This window comes from Ctenopharyngodon idella, chromosome 4 (assembly GCF_019924925.1).
Source record: "Ctenopharyngodon idella isolate HZGC_01 chromosome 4, HZGC01, whole genome shotgun sequence".
Classification (NCBI taxonomy): domain Eukaryota; kingdom Metazoa; phylum Chordata; class Actinopteri; order Cypriniformes; family Xenocyprididae; genus Ctenopharyngodon; species Ctenopharyngodon idella.
This window is the reverse complement of record NC_067223.1, coordinates 26,029,972-26,053,380: the sequence shown is the minus strand read 5'-3', so window position 1 is coordinate 26,053,380 and position 23,409 is coordinate 26,029,972. Positions and strand designations below refer to the sequence as shown.

At 37.3% G+C, this 23,409-nt stretch overlaps 2 protein-coding genes across 6 annotated transcripts; one reads left to right on the top strand and one right to left on the bottom strand.

Annotated features, from left to right (window-relative positions):
• Positions 1-1,551: 1,551 nt before the first annotated feature.
• On the bottom strand, positions 1,552-9,269 carry LOC127511229 (gastrula zinc finger protein XlCGF8.2DB-like). Its single transcript, XM_051891998.1, has 3 exons — positions 8,717-9,269; positions 4,410-4,555; positions 1,552-2,674 (listed from the first exon to the last, which is right to left on the bottom strand). The coding sequence occupies exons 2-3, from the start codon at positions 4,492-4,494 to the stop codon at positions 1,827-1,829; spliced, it is 933 nt and encodes a 310-aa protein (XP_051747958.1). The 5' UTR covers positions 4,495-4,555; positions 8,717-9,269; the 3' UTR covers positions 1,552-1,826.
• Positions 9,270-10,276: 1,007 nt separating this feature from the next.
• Positions 10,277-18,399, top strand: LOC127511079 (zinc finger protein 431-like). Of its 5 annotated transcripts, none has more exons than XM_051891504.1 (7): positions 10,277-10,344; positions 11,006-11,093; positions 12,219-12,348; positions 12,623-12,670; positions 12,751-12,975; positions 13,089-13,484; positions 16,305-18,399. In XM_051891504.1, the coding sequence occupies exons 5-7, from the start codon at positions 12,804-12,806 to the stop codon at positions 18,170-18,172; spliced, it is 2,436 nt and encodes an 811-aa protein (XP_051747464.1). In that variant the 5' UTR covers positions 10,277-10,344; positions 11,006-11,093; positions 12,219-12,348; positions 12,623-12,670; positions 12,751-12,803; the 3' UTR covers positions 18,173-18,399. The 5 variants fall into 5 exon arrangements, with proteins under 5 accessions (XP_051747464.1, XP_051747465.1, XP_051747468.1 ...); XM_051891505.1 differs by having other exon boundaries at positions 12,748-12,975; XM_051891508.1 differs by lacking the exon at positions 12,219-12,348 and having other exon boundaries at positions 10,284-10,344.
• The last annotated feature ends 5,010 nt before the right edge of the window (positions 18,400-23,409 follow it).

Sequence of the window (23,409 nt, the reverse complement as noted above, 5' to 3'; positions counted from 1 at the left end):
AATGTTTCCTGTACCACTTTTCAATGTGATGACATAATGTAGCAGCAAAATCATGTATAAAATAATTATATAAAACAATATAAAATAATGACAACTATAAGTTGTCATTGCGAGCTGCAACTGATGCAGCACACTCAGATTCATTAACAAACGACTCAATCCCAACCATTCTGTCACAAATTAAGCATGATGAATCTTGACATTGTCATCCTGGAATACGGCCATGATGTGTCTTCCTACATGGTTGTTCAATAAATGAAAATCCACACACTCCATCATTTAGGTTTAGAAGAACTGTTGCCAAACATATAACATGCTAGAAACATAATCAATGCAAAAATGATCCAATCATGGACTCTTATTTAATTCCAAACAGTGATTTTTTTTTTTTTTTTTGGGCCAGGGAGTGTACTATCGACGTTGTAACAATACAAAGCGGGTTGAAAATCTGTGAAATAACAATTTAATTATCTAGACTGAAAATCTTGAAAGACAAAATTTTGTGTTGTTTTAAATTCAAGTTAAATAGTTTGAAGTTGAGTCAGAGACAGGATAGATGTTCTGGGTTTTTGCTAAAGTGTTAATACGCATGTGCTAGGATATTCTGGGTGGTTGCTAGGCAGTTGCTAGGGTGTTACTAAATGGTTGCTTGGGTATTCTTGGTGACCTTCCGTAACATCCACATACAGACATTTCCACCTCTGTAAATAACAGATAACAGAAACTCAAAAAAGTTCAGATTCAGTCTGTGTGCTTTTGGCATTTCTAGCCAAATCAAAAGTTTTTGTTACTCTTAAACATGTGATTTACATATCACCAAGTAGCCTATCTAATATTAATAAAACTACTTGTCTTCTATATGTAATAATGATAGACGTAATCTTACAAGACGTTTAGAATCTGTTGACGTTACAGTGTCTTGAATTGGTGCCCTGGATATTGACATTTTGCTGTTTATTTTAAATAATGATTACTTTGTGGTAATGCAACTGTTTAGCATATTCATGAACACGAATGTGTATGTCAGGCCATAAATCAAGAATGGGCGCATGTTTTTTTGTCACCACCCCTCATGGTCCTGTTTGCGGTAATGTTTTCTTCTTTCCAAGTTCCTCCAAGTAATGCTGAGGAAGTAAGCAAGGAAACATAATATTTACTGAGCCAAACCAGACCTGATGATATAGGCAGTTTTGTCTTGTCCACATATGAATGTTTTCACAAGCTCGGAGTTGGGAAGATTTGGTTAAAAACTGGGTCAATGTTGTTGTTAGAAGTGTACGAGTTATGACTTGCCACTATCGCACATATCGCTTGTGCTTTTCTCCTTGAATGTCCAATTCCACTGCCTTAACACCCATAGAGCCAAGTTTAAATCATTTCTTACACATGCATTTCTTACAAATGCCGGTTTTAACCAGTTTGAGAATTGGGTATTTTCATGCCACTTAAACCACCTAAACACACCAAATCGATCTAGCAGCTCTGTTAGCATGCAAATCAGTGACGATCACAATCTCCAGCCAATCAAAAACATGTTTGCCTTTTTAAGAGTCTACTCTGTTTGTGCTGCAAACATTTTAAACCTTTGCAAACGGTTAGGACTTTTCCCCAATATTTAAGACTTTTTATGGATTTTCAAGTTGTTAAAAGTGAAATTAATGCTTTTACAGGCTTTACGAGGACCCGCGGGTTACCTACTTCCTCCAGAGTGAATGAACAGGTGAAATTGCTCCTTGTTCTAAACCTCTTATTACTCTCAGAGCACTGGAAGAATGACTCTGCAAATGACTTTTTAGATCTATTTAATGTTTGAATCTCTTCTCACACTAAAGATATGTAAAACGCTTCCCTCCATTGTGAACTTTCATGTGGCTATAACGGGTTCCTTTATGTGTGAAACTCTTTCCACACAGTTTACAGGCGTAAGGCTTCTCTCCAGTGTGACTTCTCATGTGAGTCTTAAGACTTTCTTTTCGAGGGAAGCTCTTTCCACATTGATGGCAGCTGTAAGGCTTCTCTCCAGTGTGAACTCTCACGTGGACTTTAAGGTTTGTGTTGTTTGCGCAGCTCATTCCACAGTGATGGCACATGTAAGGCTTCTCTCCGGTGTGAGTTATTACATGTGTCTTTAGTTGCTTCTTGTCTGTGAAACTCATTCCACACTGATGGCATATACAACAGCTATCTTTCAAGTGAATCCTCACATGGTTATTAAGGCTTTCTTTACGTGTGAAACATTTTCCACACTGTTCACATGTGAAAGGTTTCTCTCCGGTGTGAGTTCTCATGTGAATCTTAAGATTACCTTTTCGTGTCAAGGTTTTTCCACAGATTTTGCAGGTGTAAGAGCTCTCTCCAGTGTGAACTATCATGTGGGTATAAAGGGTTCCTTGATGTGTGAAACTCTTTCCACACTGTTGACATGTGTAAGGCTTCTCTCCAGTGTGAATTCTCATGTGAGTTTTAAGATTTCCTTTTTGAGTGAATCTCCTTCCACACTGTTGGCAGGTGAAATAACTTCTATTCGCTGTCTTTTGAGCTCTTTTTTGTGAAGTCTTTTCAGTCTGTGAACAACTAAATGATTCTCCAGTTGTTAAATCACGATGTTTCCCAAACTGATCTTTCTCTTCTGTTTCATTCACATCTTGACTTTCCTCTTTCAGCACCATCAGGTCTAAGGCAAAAAAGGACAAACACATGTTAACCCCAGTTTAATGGCACAAAGCAAGACACATCAAAGCCATCAATATATCTGTAAGCAGCGATAAAAGGCTCAAGCACTATGGCACCATCATCACAAAGAGGGCAGATGTATTTAAGTGGGTAAATAAAGGAGGCCAATTGGTGGCGATTTGACCCCGAACCACAATAGCCACATCAGGGCTCCAGACTGCGATCAAATGGTTGCATTTTGCGACCCTTTTTCCTGCCGGTGCGTCTAAATTTTGCTAAAGGTCGCTCTGGTGCAACCACCATATTGCCCAACTGATGAGAGCTGCCATTTCTGTTGCACCATACCACATGGTAGAACTCCTTATTCTGAGCAACTTTGCCTCTAGGACCGCCACTGTCCACCAAATCGTTCGTTAAATGTTGGAGATTTTGTGCAACTTTTTTACAAAAAGTTGCAAATGGAGCCATGGCTGCAAAATGAATGGGCATAAACGGTTTGACAAATTAAAATTCTTTTGATAACTGTGTCATAGATGATACATACAAAATTTCATGTGAATCAATCAAGTGGTTTAGGAGAAGTTAGAAAAAGAAATGTTTCCCAACTTAAAATGGCCGACAGACTACAACATTTTGTAATAATGTTGTCCACTAGAGGGAACCACAGAATAAGAAATAATTTTAGATCTCATAGTTTATAGTCTGTGTAAATGGTTCAATAGATTGTCTTGACTAAATGCATATAAATTTATTATAGATTAATAAAGTTTAGTAGAGCCCAAAACTATGTAATGCTTACAGATCATTCAATGTTTATGCCGATAGTCATAGTTTCTGCGTATGCCCTTGTTGGTTGACATGGTTTCTGATTAGTTGATTGATTAGATTCACCTGAGTCTATTTTAGTGCCTCATTTTGTATTTATACCAAAGCCACTAGATGACAAGCCTACAACCATTAGAAAACAAATTTTACAGGCTGATGCTAACGCTGCGGTAAAGACTGCCAGTACGCAGGAAAGGAGACCAGAGGCCATTTCACGATAGGCTGAGAGGTGCCACATTAGTTAGCCATAACGCTTTCTCCAATGTTAAGAGATACAGACCCTCTCATCTCCCTATAATAGTACAATCTCTGTTTATACCCAGTTTAGTTCAGTTCTTTGGTGTTGCCTACAGCACTGGTTCAGCTGTGAAGCTCACAGTCCGTCCAGACACAGTCTGAGCACTAACCATCTGATGGACACAAACCTGAACACACTTTCAGCAACTACTATGATCTGATTTGATCTTTTAAACAGCTTCCAGGAGTAAAAGATGCACAGATGTTTCAATCAGTCTGACTGAGGGGAAAAAGTCATGGTTACTAGACACCAGTTTGATATTTGAGGATGAGAAGAAAAAAATAAATAATAATTTATAGACAACTATTAAATTTTACCTCTTGCTTTATACAAAACAATGTTTTTAGATAATGTTGCTTAATTAAATGATAGAAATGAAGGAGTACATATTGAGCTTAATGCTAACACTAAATGATTGTTTTGTTTAGACTACTTCTAATACTACTTCTCTATTATGTGATCTCTACATGTCTGTCCACATGAGGCGACCCGCTCCTTGTCCATTAAAAGCATTTTAATTGGGACACTCTTCAAAAATATCATTCATTTCTGTAGAGCTGGACATTTTAATAAGGATCAAATGACTGAGTTCGGCTTTGAGAATGAAACCAACCTGTTTGTTCCTCAGTTTCTTCATGTTTCACTCTGAATACTTCCTCAATCTCCACGTCTTCACTCTCCTCTTTAATAAATGCCATCTGTCACGTGGATCTCAGCCGTTTCACCAGGAGTTTCTCTGTGTTTTTTGTATGCTCTGTCCTGTTTAAGATGAGAATAATTAACAGAAAGTAAAATATAGCAACAAAAAATGTATTATGCTGCCAGGCCAGTAGATGGCGATGTCTTTCTGTCTGAAGTGACTACAAGCATGCACAGCTAGGCAATCTTTGACAGCACTTCACCTATAGACTGAGCACATAATACGCATGTGCATGATGTCACCATTTTCACAAATTCGCATTTTTGTAGTTTACACAGAGAGGATAATGGTACCGTTTTCAAAAACTTGCACTCTGAAACCTGTTTTCAAAAGTTTGAGTTTTCAGGCCAACAAATCACTGTTGTCATGTAATTGAACCGATTTCAGCCACAGCTTCAGCGTCTATTTATAATGTAGGGGGCGGGACACTCTAGATTCTAGAGAGCATTTGATTGGACAGAAAATCTAATGAGAAGGTGAAGTGCAGCGTGATGTCATCAAAATCATTGATCCATATTGGCGGAAGTGAGTTTTGAACGCTGATATCTTCTAAATGTGAATTTTGTCTTTTTTTTGGAGCACACTAGTTTATAGATAACAGTAAGGCTAGCGTATTCTTACAAAAAACCAATAAACTTCAATGTTGATTTCGTGGGGACTTTAATTGACCCTTCGCCAGGAGTTTGATTGACAGGCAATCTAACCAATCATAACGCCGAATCTGCCATTTTGTCCGACAAAGCAGTCAGTCAGAGTTAGCAGATTAACATGGGTGGACTTGAACTTAAAAAATGGTGTGTACCGTCTTTCCGCGATTAAAACAACATTCCTTCTGATGTTCATTCATGTTTATTTGATGCTATAAAACGAACTAGTAGGAAGAGATGATCGGTTCAGGAGACGTTTGAACTAAGGCACTACAGCATCTGTCACGACACATTAAAGAGCCAAAAAAACTGTATTTATTGTTTGAATTTCTTTAAAAATGATAACATTTTAAATTTGAGACATTGTTTCATATCAAAAGTAACCTGCTCTGTCTTGTCTGTGGACGCATTGTCAGCGTCCTCTTTGCTCTGCAATGTATTTTTCACTGCATAAGAACATGATGTGTGGCGAGGGATCGGCAAGGCTTGTCGGACATAGCAACAGTAACTAAAGGAGGCGGGTCTTTGCGAACGGTCAGTTGCATAGTAGAGCATGGAGAAGGGCCAGACTGATGCTGGCTGTATGTGGGAATAGACATGAGTTTTATTTCATAGTCGATATTGTGTATCGACAATAGTGAAATATTGCCAATAGCTGATGCCTTTGATATCAAGATGATATTTAGCTTGTTTTCCCAATAATGTTATTTAAAGGTGCAGTATGTAGGATATCTGTCCGCTAGAGGTCACTAGAGGCCTATTCAAAACAAAGGCATAGCTTGATGACGCCAAGTTTGAGCGCGGAATCCTGGGACATGTGGTCTTCACCTCAACGGACGGTGCAAAAGAATAGGGATAAGACTCTGGAAGAAATCATGTTCATGGAGGCGATTATTAACATTACTGTAGTATGAAGCAGAGCAGGACCGAGTGTTGTGGGAGCTGAACGAGGCCGCTGGAGCGATTGCGCAACACACGCCTCACGAGCAGCTGAACTTTTATTATGACACAGTCGCCGGCGCCGCTTCCGCTTTTCCGGTCATGAGTATGAGGTAACGCAGCTCTGTTTATCATATTAGATACATTTGAGAGTGTTGAAAATGATGTTATAACATTACTCTGTGCGCTCGCTCAGCGGCTGCTGCGAGACACTTGTTTGAGACACAGTGCAGTAAGATAGATCGATTTTAGATTATCATATTAAATGCTGGATGGCTTGTGTTGATAAATGGCATGTAATTCATTTTAAAACTTATTGTATGATGGAGAAAATTCTGTATTACTGTTACTAAAAATAAAGCTGCATCTGATTATGCTATGACAAAATAGTGTTTTTCTCTGAGGCATGGTAAAGCATGGTACTCGCAAAAAATCAAGAAAATTAGATTTAAGCAATAAGACTTAACGTGTTGAGCTATATAACAATAATTAGTTTTCTGTCTATAAATATATCAAAACAGTTGTTCCCTTGCATATTAAAACATGTAATATATTAAAGCGTCTTTGGTGTTTCCATGGTTTCTACAAAATAATACCGGAAACCGAGGGTAACGCGGGTATGACGCGATTCACAGGCGACTCCTCACACATCCCGGAGCCTTGGTTAAAATTGCTATTTTCTCATGATTTACAAATAGTTGGAAACATTTGGGATATTGTAAGTACTCAAGTGAACAAAATATAACACTGGCCTAGTGGTTTTTGGATATTTTACTGCAAAAATATTACATATTGCACCTTTAACTAATATTATCAAAGTAATATTAAAGTCCCCGTGAACCGGAAGTTGCAAACGACTTTTCTCCAGTGTTGTGACGTATTTCCAAGTGAAACGGAATATTGAATAGAGGGCAGGGTTTTATTTTAGCGCTCCTCCTCTCCATCTCTCGCTCATAGCAGACTAACAGTCGGTTTTCAATTGAAATCATGAAACTTATACAATTTAAGAGTAATTTATTAAATGTTTACATTTAAAAATACACTGGTATCATTTTAAACTGCTTCAATACAGAACTTAATAAAAATAAAAAAAACCCACTGAATTTCAAAATCCAGAACAAAAAAAACTGGATTTTTTGTCAAAGTGCTGTAAGTTAGTCCATTCTCACACAAACATCTCCATTAAAACACATGATAGCCAGCGTCTTGGTTCAGCTCTGATAGTGCTTCATGCTCGTCTGTGAGGAGTGTCTTACATTCTTTCATCAACCACAACAGACATTTTCTTCCCACTGATCTTGTGAAGTACTGCTTCCATGTGTTGGTCAAAAACGTGAGGAAAGTGTGTTTGACGAAGGCTGCTTTCATTCTCAGACAACGATCCTCCTCGCTAGCAGTGTTTGACTAGAAACGGCCGCAACTTCTTCATTTTCTCGAGCGGGATATCAGCCTCTGCTCACACAGCTTAGTCTTCTACAAACTCACGCCTAGCATCCGATGATGGTGCTGCACTTGCTGTAGTACATTGTAAGGATAAATTGTAGCTTCTCCTTGTTTCGCATGACTTCAGGTGATCGTCGCAGGTGGTATTTCTTGCCAGACCTTGCAGAACAGCTGCTGTGCCGATTCAGAAAAACTCTTAGGGGTACTGCTCTGCTCTTTTCTCAGTTTTTTGAAGACTTCACAATCTCAGATGGTCTCTTCAACATGATCGCTTCTCCTTTGAATCATTGTTCATATACGCCCTGTACTAACGTAACTAACACGCAAACAGGGAAAAAGCACAAGACTATCTCTTGCTCTCTTACTCTGTTAATTTTATTATATTTTAATAATTGTACAGCACTTTTGTTCAACTTTTGTTGTTTTTAAATGTGCTTTATAAATAAATGTCATTTTATTTGTCAGTTAATGAAACCACGGCAAAAAAACAGGCATTTGTAAATTAGTTATAACGGGTTTTGAAAATGTTTTAATCTGCATCACCAAAATTAGATTACTCGTCAGCACTTTTTTGTTTTGTTACATTGTACAACAAAACATTTTAATGCCACTAATACTATAACAAATAAAAATAATTATTAATATTCTTATTAGTCATATAATAAGTCTTTATCACGTCCTGAACAGCACAATAATCAGTAATTGATCAATCAAAAACAGCTTTATTTCAAACACTGACTGACAAAAAAAGAAGTATTAATTCTTCTATTTTCCCATATCACTACACTTCCACTGTCTGTAGAGAATAACTGACTGTGATTTAAGACTCATTCACAGGCATAATTTGTGCAAAGTTTTCAAATTGAGTCATATTGTCTGTTTATTGTCCGATTTTCTTTATTTCTGCTCGCAAAATGATGGATCGCGATTCTCATTTCCCGCGATAGAAGTAAATAATTAAATAAAGGAATAAATAAACAAGTATATTAATACATAGGCTAAATTAATTATCACAGAAGAAACTAAAAATAAATTGATTCACTGATGTATTATGAAGCGAAACGAGATGCATCTTTCTGTCTTTACTTACAGCATTACGATGTTATGTTCGTTTTACAATTCATGTAAAAACTAAAATTATCAGAACGGTTTGCTCAGATTTAAACGCTTTAAATGATTAAAAACACAAACCTTTCTTAAGTGAATCACAACAGAGCAGCAGCGCGACGCGGCCTTATGGCGTCACATGGGCATACCAAAACAAAAGTCCCGTTCACACTCTCACCTCCGGTTCCACAGACGAGGCTTCAGCTAGTCCTACACTAAAATGCATGTTTGAGCTGTTTTAACTGGAAGAAACTTGTACTTACATATCTTAAAATATGTCAGTGCCATTGTCTCAAGATGCACACCAGTAATCCTGGCTTAGTCTAAATCCTGTCTGTGAAGGCCTAAAACTTTCATATACACAAAAAAAAAAAAAAAAAAAAAGAGATAAAATGGTCAGAGGAGTACATATTTAAACATGTTGTCACATTGATGTGCAGAAAATATAAAATCTGCCAATAGATAAAAGGCAAAACTGTAAAAAAAATAATAATAAAAAAAATAAAGACAGGGGCCACAGACTTCTTTAAAAACACAAAGACAAACAAATATGTACCAATAGATAACATGTTGCACTGCAGTGGATTATTTGGGTAATTCCTGGGATTCGGTAAAATTTCAACTTGAACAAAAAATTATTTTTTTAACTTAATTTTCTAAATGTACCCCACATCATATAACCACATAAATCCCACCTCAGGCATTAAAGCTCTTATTATTATTTATTATTATTATTATTTTCTTCTCTTATCTGGACACCTTTTATTTTCAATCCCGTAATGGACATAATGGAATTGGTTTTAAACAGATTTTTCTACAAAACTGCATAAGACAAAAGTTTATATAATATTTATATTTTATAATTCCACCAGACTGCCTACTGTATTCAACTTATGAAAAAAGCGTAACTGACGCGGTCTGGCGGAAGCTAGATATTTTACTTAATAACTTGTTAAATATGGATATTTCTTTTACACAAATGCATCGCTTCGCTTCAGAAGGCCTTTATTAACCCCCAGAGCTGTGTGGAGTACGTTTATGATGGATGGATGTGGATGCCAAATAAATATAAAAAAAAAAAAAAGCTAGATTTGTTGCAGTGTACTTTTTGAAAAATAAAAAAGGTTTCGAGGGTGGTATGAAAAGTTAAATCTAGCAACACAATTGCTAATGGGGAGTGAAAAGAGCGGTGGGATGCAGAAGTTTAAAAAAAACGAGGCACAATGTGATTGGGCAACAAAAAAACAGCTGTTAATCTTTTGAGTTTGATATATTCAGATGTATATTTTTATGTGATACCATAAAAAGTATGTTTATTAGTATTAGTATTATTTATAAAGGACATAACACATTTACTGTGCCTTATCCAGAACCACTAAAAATGTCAGAATGGCAACCATATTATATAAAATAATCACACACTATACTGTATATTTTATTATATATTTTACTTGTAAATGATATTTGTCACTATGGTTTCTACACTCAGACATTAAAGTTGTGCCTTTTAGACAGAATCTCACACTAAGTACTTTAAATATGTATTTCACCAATAAATCAACTCTGACATCTATTTAAAATTTTCTGTGCACTTCTGTGATTTTAGACAGCAGCAGCGCGTGAACAGGACTTTTATTTTGGCATGGCGGTGTGGCGTCACAAGGCTGCGCTGCGCTCCTAGTAAACATCGATTGTGATTCGGCTGAAGAAAGGTTTGTATTTTAAGCGTTTAAAGTATTTACGTCAATGCAACCAAATTCAGGCAACTTTATAGCTTTTACAAACGATGTATCGTGATTCAGTTTAGCACAAACACGAATTCAGGCAAGAAATGAGCTTTATGAAACTCTTGAGTCAAAAAACATGATGCAAAACGATTCAGCACAAACACAATCATGTGTAATGATGGCTTCTACTAACCAATAAGAAATGTGTTCGTGAAAATGTAAACCATAAATGCCTAAATATGAAGAGTTGTGTATAGTTTGTGTTCTTTTATGAGTCTGTAGTGCTAGTTTGAGTGTTTTTAGTCATTTAATGGTTAGTGTTAGTGCTCACATCTACAAATACACTCTATCACTACATCTTTTGTCCTTTAGACGCAAAGAACAAGTTATTACAACTATTTATGCAAACTTACAGGTTAGTTAACCACTAAGCAATCACTGTACTCAGCCTCAAGAGTTATTTACATTGCAATCACAGTAATAGTCAACAGATTACATTTTCTTTTCGTTTTATGAAAACTCAAATGTTTTGTTAAGCACTATTCACAGGTTAAGTCTATCAGAGGCTTTACTGTGCGTTTTGATCTTCTCAGTACTGTGAATTAAACCTGAATGCATTTCTCATGGTGCTTTTGTTTTGTTTCAGGTGTTCGATGTTGCTAGGAAGAAAGGAAGTGTGGTCGGTCATCTGCAGCCCATCAGGATTTCCACAGGAGACAAAGTGGAATAGCACGGTAATTCAGCTAAACAGAGTCTGATCGACTCTCCACGGCTGTCTTTGTTTATGCCATACGAAGATTTTCATTAGATTGTGCTGCACGGATAGAAGATTATTAAGAAGACTGATGTTAATGTATGAATTCGCAGCTTTACTTGCAAACTACAGTTCCTTCTCATCAATCATCATCCAGACCTGCAATAAATCCAAATACTCAAACTAATTACATTAATTGAAAAAGATGTTTGCTGTCATAATGATGACCGTAGCGCACACGAGTAGTAGCTGTTCCATGCTCAGGCACGGTTAGCGCTCTCACTGCATCCGTACCGTGCTCTGGCCCACCTCTGTCAAGCGGGCCAGGGATGGCTAAACGAACCGCACCTGGGACAGAGCGATCACACTAGTCAAACCAACCGGGCTTTGGGGGTCAAACGCGCTCGGGCACAGTTCAGAGCACCTAGTGTGAGTACACCCTTGCAGTTAAACAGTTCTTTCTCCTTTTGCTGTTTCAGGGTGCGTTCACACTTGTCATGTTTGGTTCGATTAAAACGAACTCCGGTGAGATTCTGTTAGTGCGGTTCATTTGAAAATGTGTGAACGCTGCCATCCGAATCTTGGTGCGCACCAAACAAGCGGACCGAGACCGCTGAAAAGATGGGTCTTGGAACGCTTCCAAACGAACTCTGGTGAAGTCTCAAATGATATATGAACACAACATGGACCAAAGACATGTAAATGAACCAAAAACAGGAAGATGAGACCCTAAAAAGGACAGAATACTCACGCATATCGGTTTTTCTCGCCATAGTTGTGAGTTTGCCCATCACAGGCATCAGACGGCGTCTCCACACAGCAGATCATTTGTGTGTGTGACGGAGGGATTCCCGCCGCTATTTTGACTCCTTTACACATTTTATAAGCTCTTCACATCCCTGGCTGGCCAAAATACCATCATATGCAGGCTACGAACACACAACGAGCACAGCATTGTTTTGGATGTTCAGAAAGTTCTGTCTCAAAATAGGCAATACGTTATAAAATCCGACCAATCAGGTTGTGAATATATCCCTATGCCTTTGGTTCGGTGATAAAATTGCCTATCTGAATGTTAATTGCTAATTTTTTTTTTTTCTTTTAGTCCGGACCAAACAAACCGAACTACAAGTGTGACCGAACTTCTCTGTTAGTGGAACTGTAGCTACAGTTGAACTGTCACTTCCGCACAAAACAACTTATTAAACAGCTCTATTGACTGAGGTCCCGTGATGGTGAGTAGCAATGCAATCTTCCGTATCCGACGCTTAATCAAGGCCCACTGCTTGCAGGTGCAGCGCGAATCTCTGTTTAAACTTACGCCATTCGTGATCAATATTTCCAGTCCAGTTCACCGATTCATCAAAGATTAATAAATGCTGTATAAGTGTAGTTCAGTATTAGTTCATGTTAGCTAATGAACGTAATGTTAAAGTGTTTCCAATGTTTCTTAATCCAGTAAATAAGCAGTTTTGTAAATTTTAAAACTTATCTTTTATTCTATTTCAGGTCTACTCTGGTCTATATCTACTGACTCGAAATCTGCACACTCTACAGGTAAGTGTAATGCTACTGACACCTAGTGGTTAGTTTTAGTTTGGATGTGTTTTTCTGTTAATTATTCTCATCTGAAGCAGGACAAACACACAGAAAAACTCCTGGTGAAGATCCACGTGACACTATTATAAAGATGAAGTTTATTAAAGAGGAGAGCGTAGACATGAAGATTGAAGAAGCATTCAGTGTGAAACATGGTAATACTGAGGAACAAACAAAGATGGTGTTTATTAAAGAGGAGAGTAATGAGATGAGGATTAAAGAAACTTTCAGTATGAAACAAGATGATAATGAGGAACAAACAGGTTGGTTTCATTCTCAAATCTGAACTCAGTCATTAGATCCTTATTAAAATATCAGAATTGATTTGAGCCATTAAACTGCCATTAACTTGTGTTTGTTTTGTTTTGTGCTTCAGACCCGATGGCACTCAAAGAAAAGAATCAAGAACTGAATGAAAAAGAAGAGAAAGATCAATATAAGAGACATGATTTCATGGATGTAGAAAAATCTATACAGACTGAAACAACTCCACTAAATAAAGTTCAGAAGACTGAATCTAACAGTGACTTCACCTGCCCGCATTGTGGAAAGAAAATCACTACGAAACATAACCTTAAAAGGCACATAAAAATTCACACTGGAGAGAAGCCTTTCACATGTCAACAGTGTGGAAAGAGTTTCATTCAGAAAACAAGCCTTGATTTTCACATGATGAGTCACACTGGAGAGAAGCTGTTCACATGTGATTATTGTGGAAAGAGATTTGCACGTAAACTAAACCTTACATGCCACGAAAAGACAAAACACTCAGGTGAGAACTGTTTTTATATCAGTATGGAGAGAGTTTCAGTTGTTAAGTGTTATTATCTCTGGCTCCTCTTGACATTAGCAGGGTTTCCATCCCAACGTGAAGCGAATCTTTTCAAAGTTCGCAAAAAAAGAAAAGAAAAATGCGAATTAGGTGCATTTCCATCAAGTTTTTAGAGCGGATGATTGTGGTATTGGTAACCTAGTAACCAACAGTAAATAAAATACTGTGACCGAGCGTTCGTGAAAGGTTTTCCTAAACACTTATGAATAAGAAAACAATAAACAAGAACCTTCTGAACTCTTTGACTTTATTAAGCGTCATACACATGAGAGGACAAGCCTGAAAAATTCATCACATTCATCCAGTACAAAAGTGCACATGACTCTATCCACGGCGAGCTCTGAGGGGAAATGCATTGCATATACATAAATATAACGAGCGCTGGTACATCCAGAATTAATGCATCATAACAGAATCAATGTTTTCTGGTATAGCACCATCAGTGGAAACAGTCGATTACGATTAGTCACGTGGGTTTAATGTTCGCTATGTCAGAATTTATTCAGCAAAAAGTTTCCATCTCCCATTATTTGCATTAACTCTTTTTCGCACAAGTCAAAAACCACCTCAAACGGGTGTAAAAACTTTTTAGCAAATTAAAGGATTTTTATTCGATATTTGGCATTTCCATCCCTTGTTTCTGATGCGAGACTTCAAAATGCACATAAAAACAGGGTGATGAAACATAGATATCGGAGGATGTTTTGTCCTTGTACTGACAATTAATTGGTGATTATTTTAATTATTAATTATGTTTTTTATATTATCAGTTGATTGATACAGCTGCAAAATTACTTTCTGCTAACTTGGTTTTACATGTCCTCACAACGTGATGAAACCGCACAACTGTACGAGTTTCGTTGACAAAACATAGTGTGAACTAATGATAATGTTGCTCAGGGACAGCATATACAAGGAGAAAATAAGAGGGCCTAATACTGAGCCCTGCTGCACTCCATACTTGTTTGATGAAATGTCTATTTGTTTACAGAAAGTATTGGCATAGATTTGACCTAAACCTGGCTAATCCTTAATGACAAATGAAAACATGATTCTCAAGATATCCAAAAGAAAGTTGTGATCTAGAAGAAAGATGTACTCATGATTAGATGCCAATAGCAGGTCATGTACAGTGGTGTGAAAAAGTGCTTGCCCCCTTCCTGATTTTTTTTATTTTATTGCATGTTTGTCACACTTTAATGTTTCAGATCATCAAACAAATTTAAATATGAATCAAAGATAACACAAGTAAACACACCATGCAGCTTTTAATTGAAGGTTTTTATTATGAAGGGAAAACAAAATCCAAACCCACATGGCCCTGTGTGAAGTGCTCTTCCCCCGCTGCTGAGCAAAAAGAACATAAAGGCTCAGTTTTGCCAGAAAATATCTTGATGATCCTCAAGACCTTTGGGAAAATACTCTGTGGACTGACGAGACAAAAGTTGAACTTTTTGGAAGGCGTGTGTCCCATTACGTCTAGCGTAAAATTAACACAGCATTTCAGAAAAAGAACATCATACCAACAGTAAAATATGGTGATGGTAGAGTGATGGTCTGGGGCTGTTTTGCTGCTTCAGGACCTGGAAGACTTGCTGTGATAAATGGAACCATGAATTCTGCTGTCTACCAAAAAATCCTGAAGGACAATGTCCGGCTATCTGTTCGTGACCTCAAGCTGAAGTGAACGTGGGTTCTGCAGCAGGACAATGATCCAAAACACACCAGCAAGTTCACCTCTGAATGACTGAAGAAAACAAAATGAAGACTTTGGAATGACCTAGTCAAAGTCCTGACCTCAATCCTACTGAGATGCTGTGGCATGACCTTAAAAAGGTTGTTCATGCTCAAATATCCTCTAATGTGGCTGAATTACAACAATTCTGCAAAGATGAGTGGGCCGAAATTCCTCCACAGCGCTGTAACAGACTTATTGCAAGTTATCGCAAACGCTTGATTGCAGTTGTTGCTGCTAAGGGTGGCCCAACCAGTTATTAGGTTTAGGGGCAAGCACTTTTTCACACAGGGCCATGTGGGTTTGGATTTTGTTTTCCATTCATAATAAAAACTGCATGTTATGTTTACTTGTTATCTTTGATTCATATTTAAATTAGCTTGATAGCTGAAACATTAAAGTGTGACAAATGTGCAAAAAAATAATCAATTCACACCACCGTATCACTTTAATGAATTATGCTGCTTAAAGTTCAACTATAGTCAATAATTGTAATCCCTTAAAACTCATCTTTTATCACCAAATTTAAAAATAGCCTGAATGTAACTCTACACCCTTGCTTCATTTAAAAAATGCGGATCTATAAATATGCTAATAAGCCCCACCTCCACTCACTCGCACGAGCTCAGAGATCCACTTGGTTACAAGGTAGTTTGTGACTTCACAAACATCAGTAATTTCAGACCGCTTTTTTGAAACTGTCTTTAGATTGCTGCAGTTTTAAACAAAATATTCAGCAATGTTGTTGACTTGTGCTTTAAGACAAACCATGTGCAAATTCATATTGCAAACAACAAACATACATTAAAAACTTGACTTTAAATCCTGAATGATATTGGTCACAAGTACCAGAGCATAGTGAAGAGGACTATATGTTTCTAATATTTTAGACCTGAATGGCAGATTCAGGACTAGTCTAAAATAACACAGTTTTGTTGCATAATGTTTGTTTTTGATTTATTAATACTTTTATCTTCGCTTTGAACAATTAAACTGGTGTTAACTTGTATTTATTTTTGCTTTAGACCTGATGGCACTGGAAAAACAGAATCAACAACTGAAAGAAAAAGAAGAGAAAGATCGATATGAAAAATCTGTGCAGACTGAAACAACTTCATCACGAAAAAGAGTTCAGAAGACTGAATCTAACAGTGTCTTCACCTGCTCTCAGTGTGGAAAGACTTGCAATCATAAACAAAACCTTAAAGTGCACATGAGAACTCACACTGGAGAGAGGCCTTACACATGCCAACAGTGTGGAAAGAGCTTTACTGAAAAAGGAAACCTTAATTCCCACATGAGAATTCACACTGGAGAGAAACCATTTAAATGTGATCAGTGTGGGAAGAGTTTCAGACAAAAAATTCAAGTTGATTCCCACATGAGAGTTCACACTGGAGAGAAGCCGTTCAAATGTGACCAGTGTGGGAAGAGTTTTAAACAAAAAATGCAACTTTATTCCCACATGAAGAAAGAACACTCGGGAGAGAACGATTTAAGTTGTAACATAAGCCTCAACACTTTTATAAAAAGTTGCACTGCAGAGAAGCAGTTCACCTGCAAACAGTGTGGGAAGACTTGCAATCATAAACAAAACCTTAAAGTGCACATGAGAACTCACACTGGAGAGAGGCCTTACACATGCCAACAGTGTGGAAAAAGCTTCGTTCACAAAGGAAGCCTTAATTCTCACATGAGAATTCACACTGGAGAGAAGCCATTTAAATGTGGTCAGTGTGGGAAGAGTTTCAGACAAAAAATTCAAGTTGATTCCCACATGAGAGTTCACACTGGAGAGAAGCCGTTCAAATGTGACCAGTGTGGGAAGAGTTTCAAACAAAAAATGCAACTTTATTCCCACATGAAGAAAGAACACTCGGGAGAGAACGATTTAAGTTGTAAAATAAGCCTCAACACTTTTATGAAACGTCGCACTGCAGAGAAGCAGTTCACCTGCAAACAGTGTGGGAAGAACTTCTCATATAAAGCACAACTTGATTCCCACATGAGACGTCACACTGGAGAGAAGCCTTTCACATGTGATCAGTGTGGGACTCGCTTCACGCACAAAGGAGGTCTTAAAAATCACATGACAATTCACACTGGGGAGAAGCCATTCACATGTGATCAGTGTGGAAAGAGTTTCAGACTTAAATCAACCCTTGATGCACACCTGATAAGTCACAGTGATGACACTCCTTACACCTGCAAACAGTGTGGGAAGAGCTTCGCATATGAAAAAACATTTTTAGACCACATGAGAATTCACAATCCTGAGAACCCATACGTCTGCAAACAGTGTGGGAAGAGATGCTCAAACAAAGCAAATCTTAAGGCTCACATGACAACTCACACAGGAGAGAAGCCATTTGTGTGTCTTGAGTGTGGAAAATGTTTTACACGGGAAACAACCCTTACTTTCCACATGAGGCTTCACACAAGAGAAAACTGTTCTATTTGTCAACAGTGTGGAAAGATTTTCAGTCAGAAAATAGCACTTGACATTCACACAAGGCTTCACACCGGAGAGAAACCTTTCAAGTGTCTTCAGTGTAAGGAGAGTTTCACATATAAAAGAGACCTGAAACGTCACGTGGAAAACTCTTGCGGAAAGAAGTCGCAGTGCTCTGAGAGTGGAAAGAGGCTTCGAAAAAGGAGAAATATCAAAAATGTTCAACACATTCAATCTGAAGAAAGACTATTTAGTTGTGATCAGTGTAATAAAAAATTTCTTTTGCCATCACACTTACAGATACACCAGAAAGGTCATGCAGATGTGAGACCACATTTGTGTTCGTCGTGTGGAAAGAGATTTAAGTGGCTCGGCGGTTTAAAATGGCACCAGAAAATTCGTATCTGTGTGAAAGTAAGGCTACGGTCACGCCACAGCTGAATGTGGCCCAAATGTGATTGTCCACCTTAATGACCATTTGCAGCCTTTACCTCTTTATAATTTTGACTTGTTTGGCTTTTTATTTTTTCTTATACATATAAACTCCTGTAGCTGCACCATTTACTTTTCTTTAGTTCAGTTGTTCTTTTTTTTGTCCTTTGTGAATATGAAATTCATCTTTGAAACTTTTTTCACAGATTTTTACAGTCATAAACAAATATATTACACTCTTCTGTCTTAATGTGAATTACTTTATACTGTTATGCCAGTGATATTCAGTTTTATATTTCAATACGACCAGATGAAATCTAAGTTATCTAAGCTGACAGAGTGTGTTAAAGGAATAAAATGTTGGATGACCTGTAGTTTTCTTCTGATAAATGAGGTATAACTTACTGAACCAAAAACTTGTACACAGAATCTCTCAGACTACAATCTGCATTTAGAAGGATGTACTGTTACTCCATCCTCGACAGTTAAAGACCTGGGTGTTATATTAGACAGCAACTTGAACTTTGAAAATCATATTTCATATGTTACAAAAACAGCCTTCTTCCACCTCAGAAACATTGCTAAGATACGGAATATGTTATCTGTTTCTGATGCAGAAAAGTTAGTTCATGCTTTCATGACGTCTCGACAAGATTACTGTAATCCATTATTAGCTGGTTGTCCTGCTTCCTCAATAAACAAGCTACAATTAGTCCAAAATGCAGCTGCTAGAGTTCTTACCAGGTCAAGAAAATATGATCATATAACACCAATTTTATCATCTCTACACTGGTTACGTATTAAGTTCCGTATCGATTATAAAGTACTGCTACTGACCTATAACCCTACAATCCTTCACGCTCTTTAAGATCACAAAACTCTGGACTTCTGGTTGTACCTAGGATAGCTAAGTCCTCTAAAGGAGGGAGAGCGTTTTCACATTTGGCTCCTAAACTCTGGAATAGCCTTCCTGATAATGTTCGGGGCTCAGACTCGCTCACCCAGTTTAAATCTAGATTAAAGATGCTTCTCTTTAGCCAAGCATTCACATAATACATCTCATATCCTTGTACACCAGTTATATCAGATCAAATCCACATGATTATCATTGGTTAATGTTATGAACAGCAGCTACGCTAATTATTTTCGATTTGCTTCTATTTTATCTTGGGATGCCCAATAAATGTGAAATGAATTAACAGTGGTTGGACTATGGCATGTTTAAAAGTGGCTGGTACAATTCCATTTGCTAAAGGAGCTATTGATAATAGGAGTAACAACTTGCCTTAATGCTGGAAAAAGGCTTCATACTATGAACAATATCATAGAGCTGTGAAGGTGACACAGGTCGGAAAAGAGAAAGGGAGCTCCGATGAGGAGCCTTTCCAGAGGAAAAGAATTTTAGATGATATGTTAGACCTAATACACTTGACTTTATGGATAAAATGTGTTGACATAGCTAACGTGACAAAAGTCACCAAGTGTCAGCTCATTCCAATGAAGCAAAGAAATTTTACATTTCAAAATGTAAATTTTTTTTAATCTTTTTTGACAGAAGATGGCAAAAGAAAAGGGATAATATTCTATTAATTAGATAAATTTACTTTACAGATATCTTTGATATCTCCATATCTCTGTTGGATCTGTTGTCTGTGTTTCTTTGTTTGGACACAAACACGTACTATACACACTGCGTGTTTGGTAACACTTTAGTATAGGGAACACATATAAACTACTAACTATGACTTTTCCCTTAATAAACTCCTAATTTACTGCTTATTAATAGTTAGTAAGGTAGTTGTTAAGTTTAGGTATTGGGTAGGATTAAGAATGTAGAATAAGGTCATGCAGAATAAGGCATTAATATGTACTTAATAAGTACTAATAAATAGCCAATATTCTAGTAATATGTATGCTAATAAGCAACTAGTTAAAAGACCCTAAAATAAAGTGTTACCGTGGGGTTTTTTTTGTTTTGTTTTTTTGTATTGGAGCTTTTTAATGAGTTTCAATGCACAAGGGCATACTAATAGCAATATTAGTACATTCTTAGTTATCTTTATGAACAAAGTTTCACCTTCAAATGTAAACCCAGCTGCTAAGATGTTATTGTCTGTCACCAGATTTTTCAAGTAGTCTCCCAGAGGATGTGGTTTTGACATTCCACCAAACAAGCAACCCCAAAACTGGCCATAGCTGGACACCTGAACTCTTATAAAGAGGAAGCCATCAAAACTGAGTTGTAATTTGATTGTGTCCACCTATGTTTAATTTTCAACCAAGCATTGTTTATGAAATGTGACAGAGTTTATAATTCCAAAGCAGAAGAAAGCACCACCTGCACCTGCTTGATCGTGTAATTTCTTTTGGTATGGAGGAGTCCAAGCATCTTTAGGCATGGATGGGTGGTGATGCCTTTATACTGACAACAAGGCTGTCAGTGCATCCAAAGTGATACCATACTCCATGGCGCAGTTCATCAAGCTAGTTGTCAGAGTTGGCTGTTGAATTTCTTCATCGCTCTCAACCCCATTTCCACAGTCACCAGTTGTCCCAGGATAAGCCTCTGCTGTGCATTCAGTTTCCATGATTGTCTCCAAATCCTGGACACCACTGAGATCACCATTTTCAACTTTATCACCACATTTAGGAAGTTGATAGGCACTTTCATCAGGATCAGTAGCTTCATTTATCGAGGCATTTCTCACGAAGTTCCTCCATATTGGTCACAGAAGAATCAATGTCAAAGTGGAAGGGAACTTCAGGGAAACTTGTGACAACCCCCTTTGCTGTCATTGAACAATGAAATGTATTTAGTGTCTCAACTGTATAAAGGTTTTAATTACCAATTGAGAGAAAGAAAAAAATACCTGCATGACAAACACACCACAGCTGTATGAATCCTGCTGGATTGTGTGCATAATTGTGCCCCCTCAACACTTAACCTCCATCCACTCACTTTTGCCAAGGCAAACAAACCTCATTTTGTCTTTGATAAATATATGACACAGTTAGGGGTAATACACTTAAAGTGTATTACCCACTTCACAATCGTTTTTGTACCAATGGTATTTGATTTGCAAATATTTTTATTATTAAAAAGATGTTAAATGCATAGAATTAATTTTAAAGGATATGATATGAATTAATCCCTGATCAGCTGTGTCCTGAGATGTTGTAAATGTTTGATCCATATAATCGGGAACAGTATTGTACCTCTGTTTTGACTCATGTTTTGATTTTGTTGACCGGTCCATTTGTGTGTCTGCAATTTCTTTGCTGTTTTCCTTATGGCTGATATTGTTGGTGTTGCTGGTGTGTGTTTGCTTTCTGGACTTTGTGATGGCTGTGGCAATACATGAGGTGGTTCAAAGTATTGTGTCCTATGTTTGTCATGTTTTCTTTGCCCAGTCTTCTTTCTGGCTGAAGAATTTTTCTTTAGGTTGTGGATCATGGTAGGCAGTAAGAGATTTTGGTTAATTGTGTGTTCTCTGTATCTGCCTTGTAGGGATCCATACATTTTGTGTATAAAGTCAGCAGGACGCAGGAACTTTTTTGTTTGAGGGATGTTCTGTTTGATCCAATACCACTGTTCCACATGACAGTTAGTTTCCCAGTTTTGGATGGTTGCGACATACATTTTGCTGTGCTGATTTGAGAAAACCAGAAGATCCCCAATAAGCACTCCATTTCAGAGGGAGAAATGCTCATGTAGATGTTCGTAAGGATGTCAATGAGTTCTGGATAGAAAAAATCAATTTTTTCCCCCCGTTTTGCTACTGAAGTGGAGGCTGTTGGTTCTGTCCAAAAATGGAAGTAAACACTGAAGTTAATGGTGATCTGCCACACACTTGAAGTTGCAGTTTCTGATGTTTCTGTGGCCTCTGGCATTGTTTCTTGACTTATCTATGTTTATTGCGGTTTTCATTACTTTTAGGTCCAGGGAAGCTTTGTCAACATCAACCACATCTGTTTCTTCTGCTGATGTGAAGAGCACACACATATCCTCAAATACTGCTGTTGCCTTTTCCAGATGGGTGCTGTTTTGCAAAGCAGTAGGTGGCATACTCCTTTAAAGCTTTGCTGTTGGTCTTTTTTGAAAATGCCTGGAACACTGCCTTTACAATATGTGAAGAGCAAAGATGTAAGACTGTGAATTGAAGATCACAACTGTTTGCTTGGTTCGAAACAATGCGATTGGCTCTTTCTAGATACAGCAAGATGCTCTCTTTGTTGAATGCCAGAGGACACTTAAAATTACCCTGCTGAAAAACCCTGCTTGGATTCCATGCTGGTCCAGGCTGGTTAGTGCTAGTTTAGTGCTGGTCCAAGCTGGTTATTGCTGGTATAGTGCTGGTCTAGCTGGTGGACCAGCCTATTCATGCTGTTCTCAAGAAAAACTGAGCTGGTGAAGCTTGGTCTTGCGGGGCTGAATATGAGTAGACCAGCTGTCTGTATGCAAGCAGTGTTTTGGGGACAAGCATTGTTTTTGCTTGCATATGTCTATATTTAACACATTAATGATGTAAAGGAAAAACATATAAGGTTAAAATGAAACTTATGATTCATTGAATTATATGATTATAACTTTGTACTTTCTTTTGCTCCTTTGCTGAAAGCATAACTGAAAATTTTAATTGTTTTAGTTATTACATTATTAATCAAAGTCACTGGTAAACTGGTAAGTTTCAAAGCATAAAAGTAATTATATCTTCTTTCAAAAGATCTGTACACAAATCAGTTAAAAAGAGCTTGTGTACACTGCAAAACAAAACAATTAGAGATATGAAAACCAAAAAAAATGCCTAATAAAAGCATAATATAAGCAGTTTGTTCAATAACGGGTTATGAGAAGAGCTCTTTCTACTAGTGTGTCTCACGAACTGAAGCTCTCTGACTCCTCCATTCAGACAGGGGAGCCCCAAATTTAGTGATTCAGGTAGCCAGGTATGATATTTTTATTTCTTATGCATATATTTTGATTATTTTATGATTATTTTAAGTCCTTTTCTATGTAAAGCACTGAATTACTACTGTGTATGAAATGTGCTATATAAATAAACTTGCCTTGTCTTGCCTTTTCAGTGGGACAGTTAACTAGAAAATGAAAGTTTGAAACTGAAAGTTGGTGTTTTTAAAGACTTTTATTAGATTGTAGATTGAAAAGAATGCTTGGTAATAAGCCTATTATTTTTAAAATGGGAGCAACAACTGCCAATATTCATTTTATACACTAAAAAAAAAAT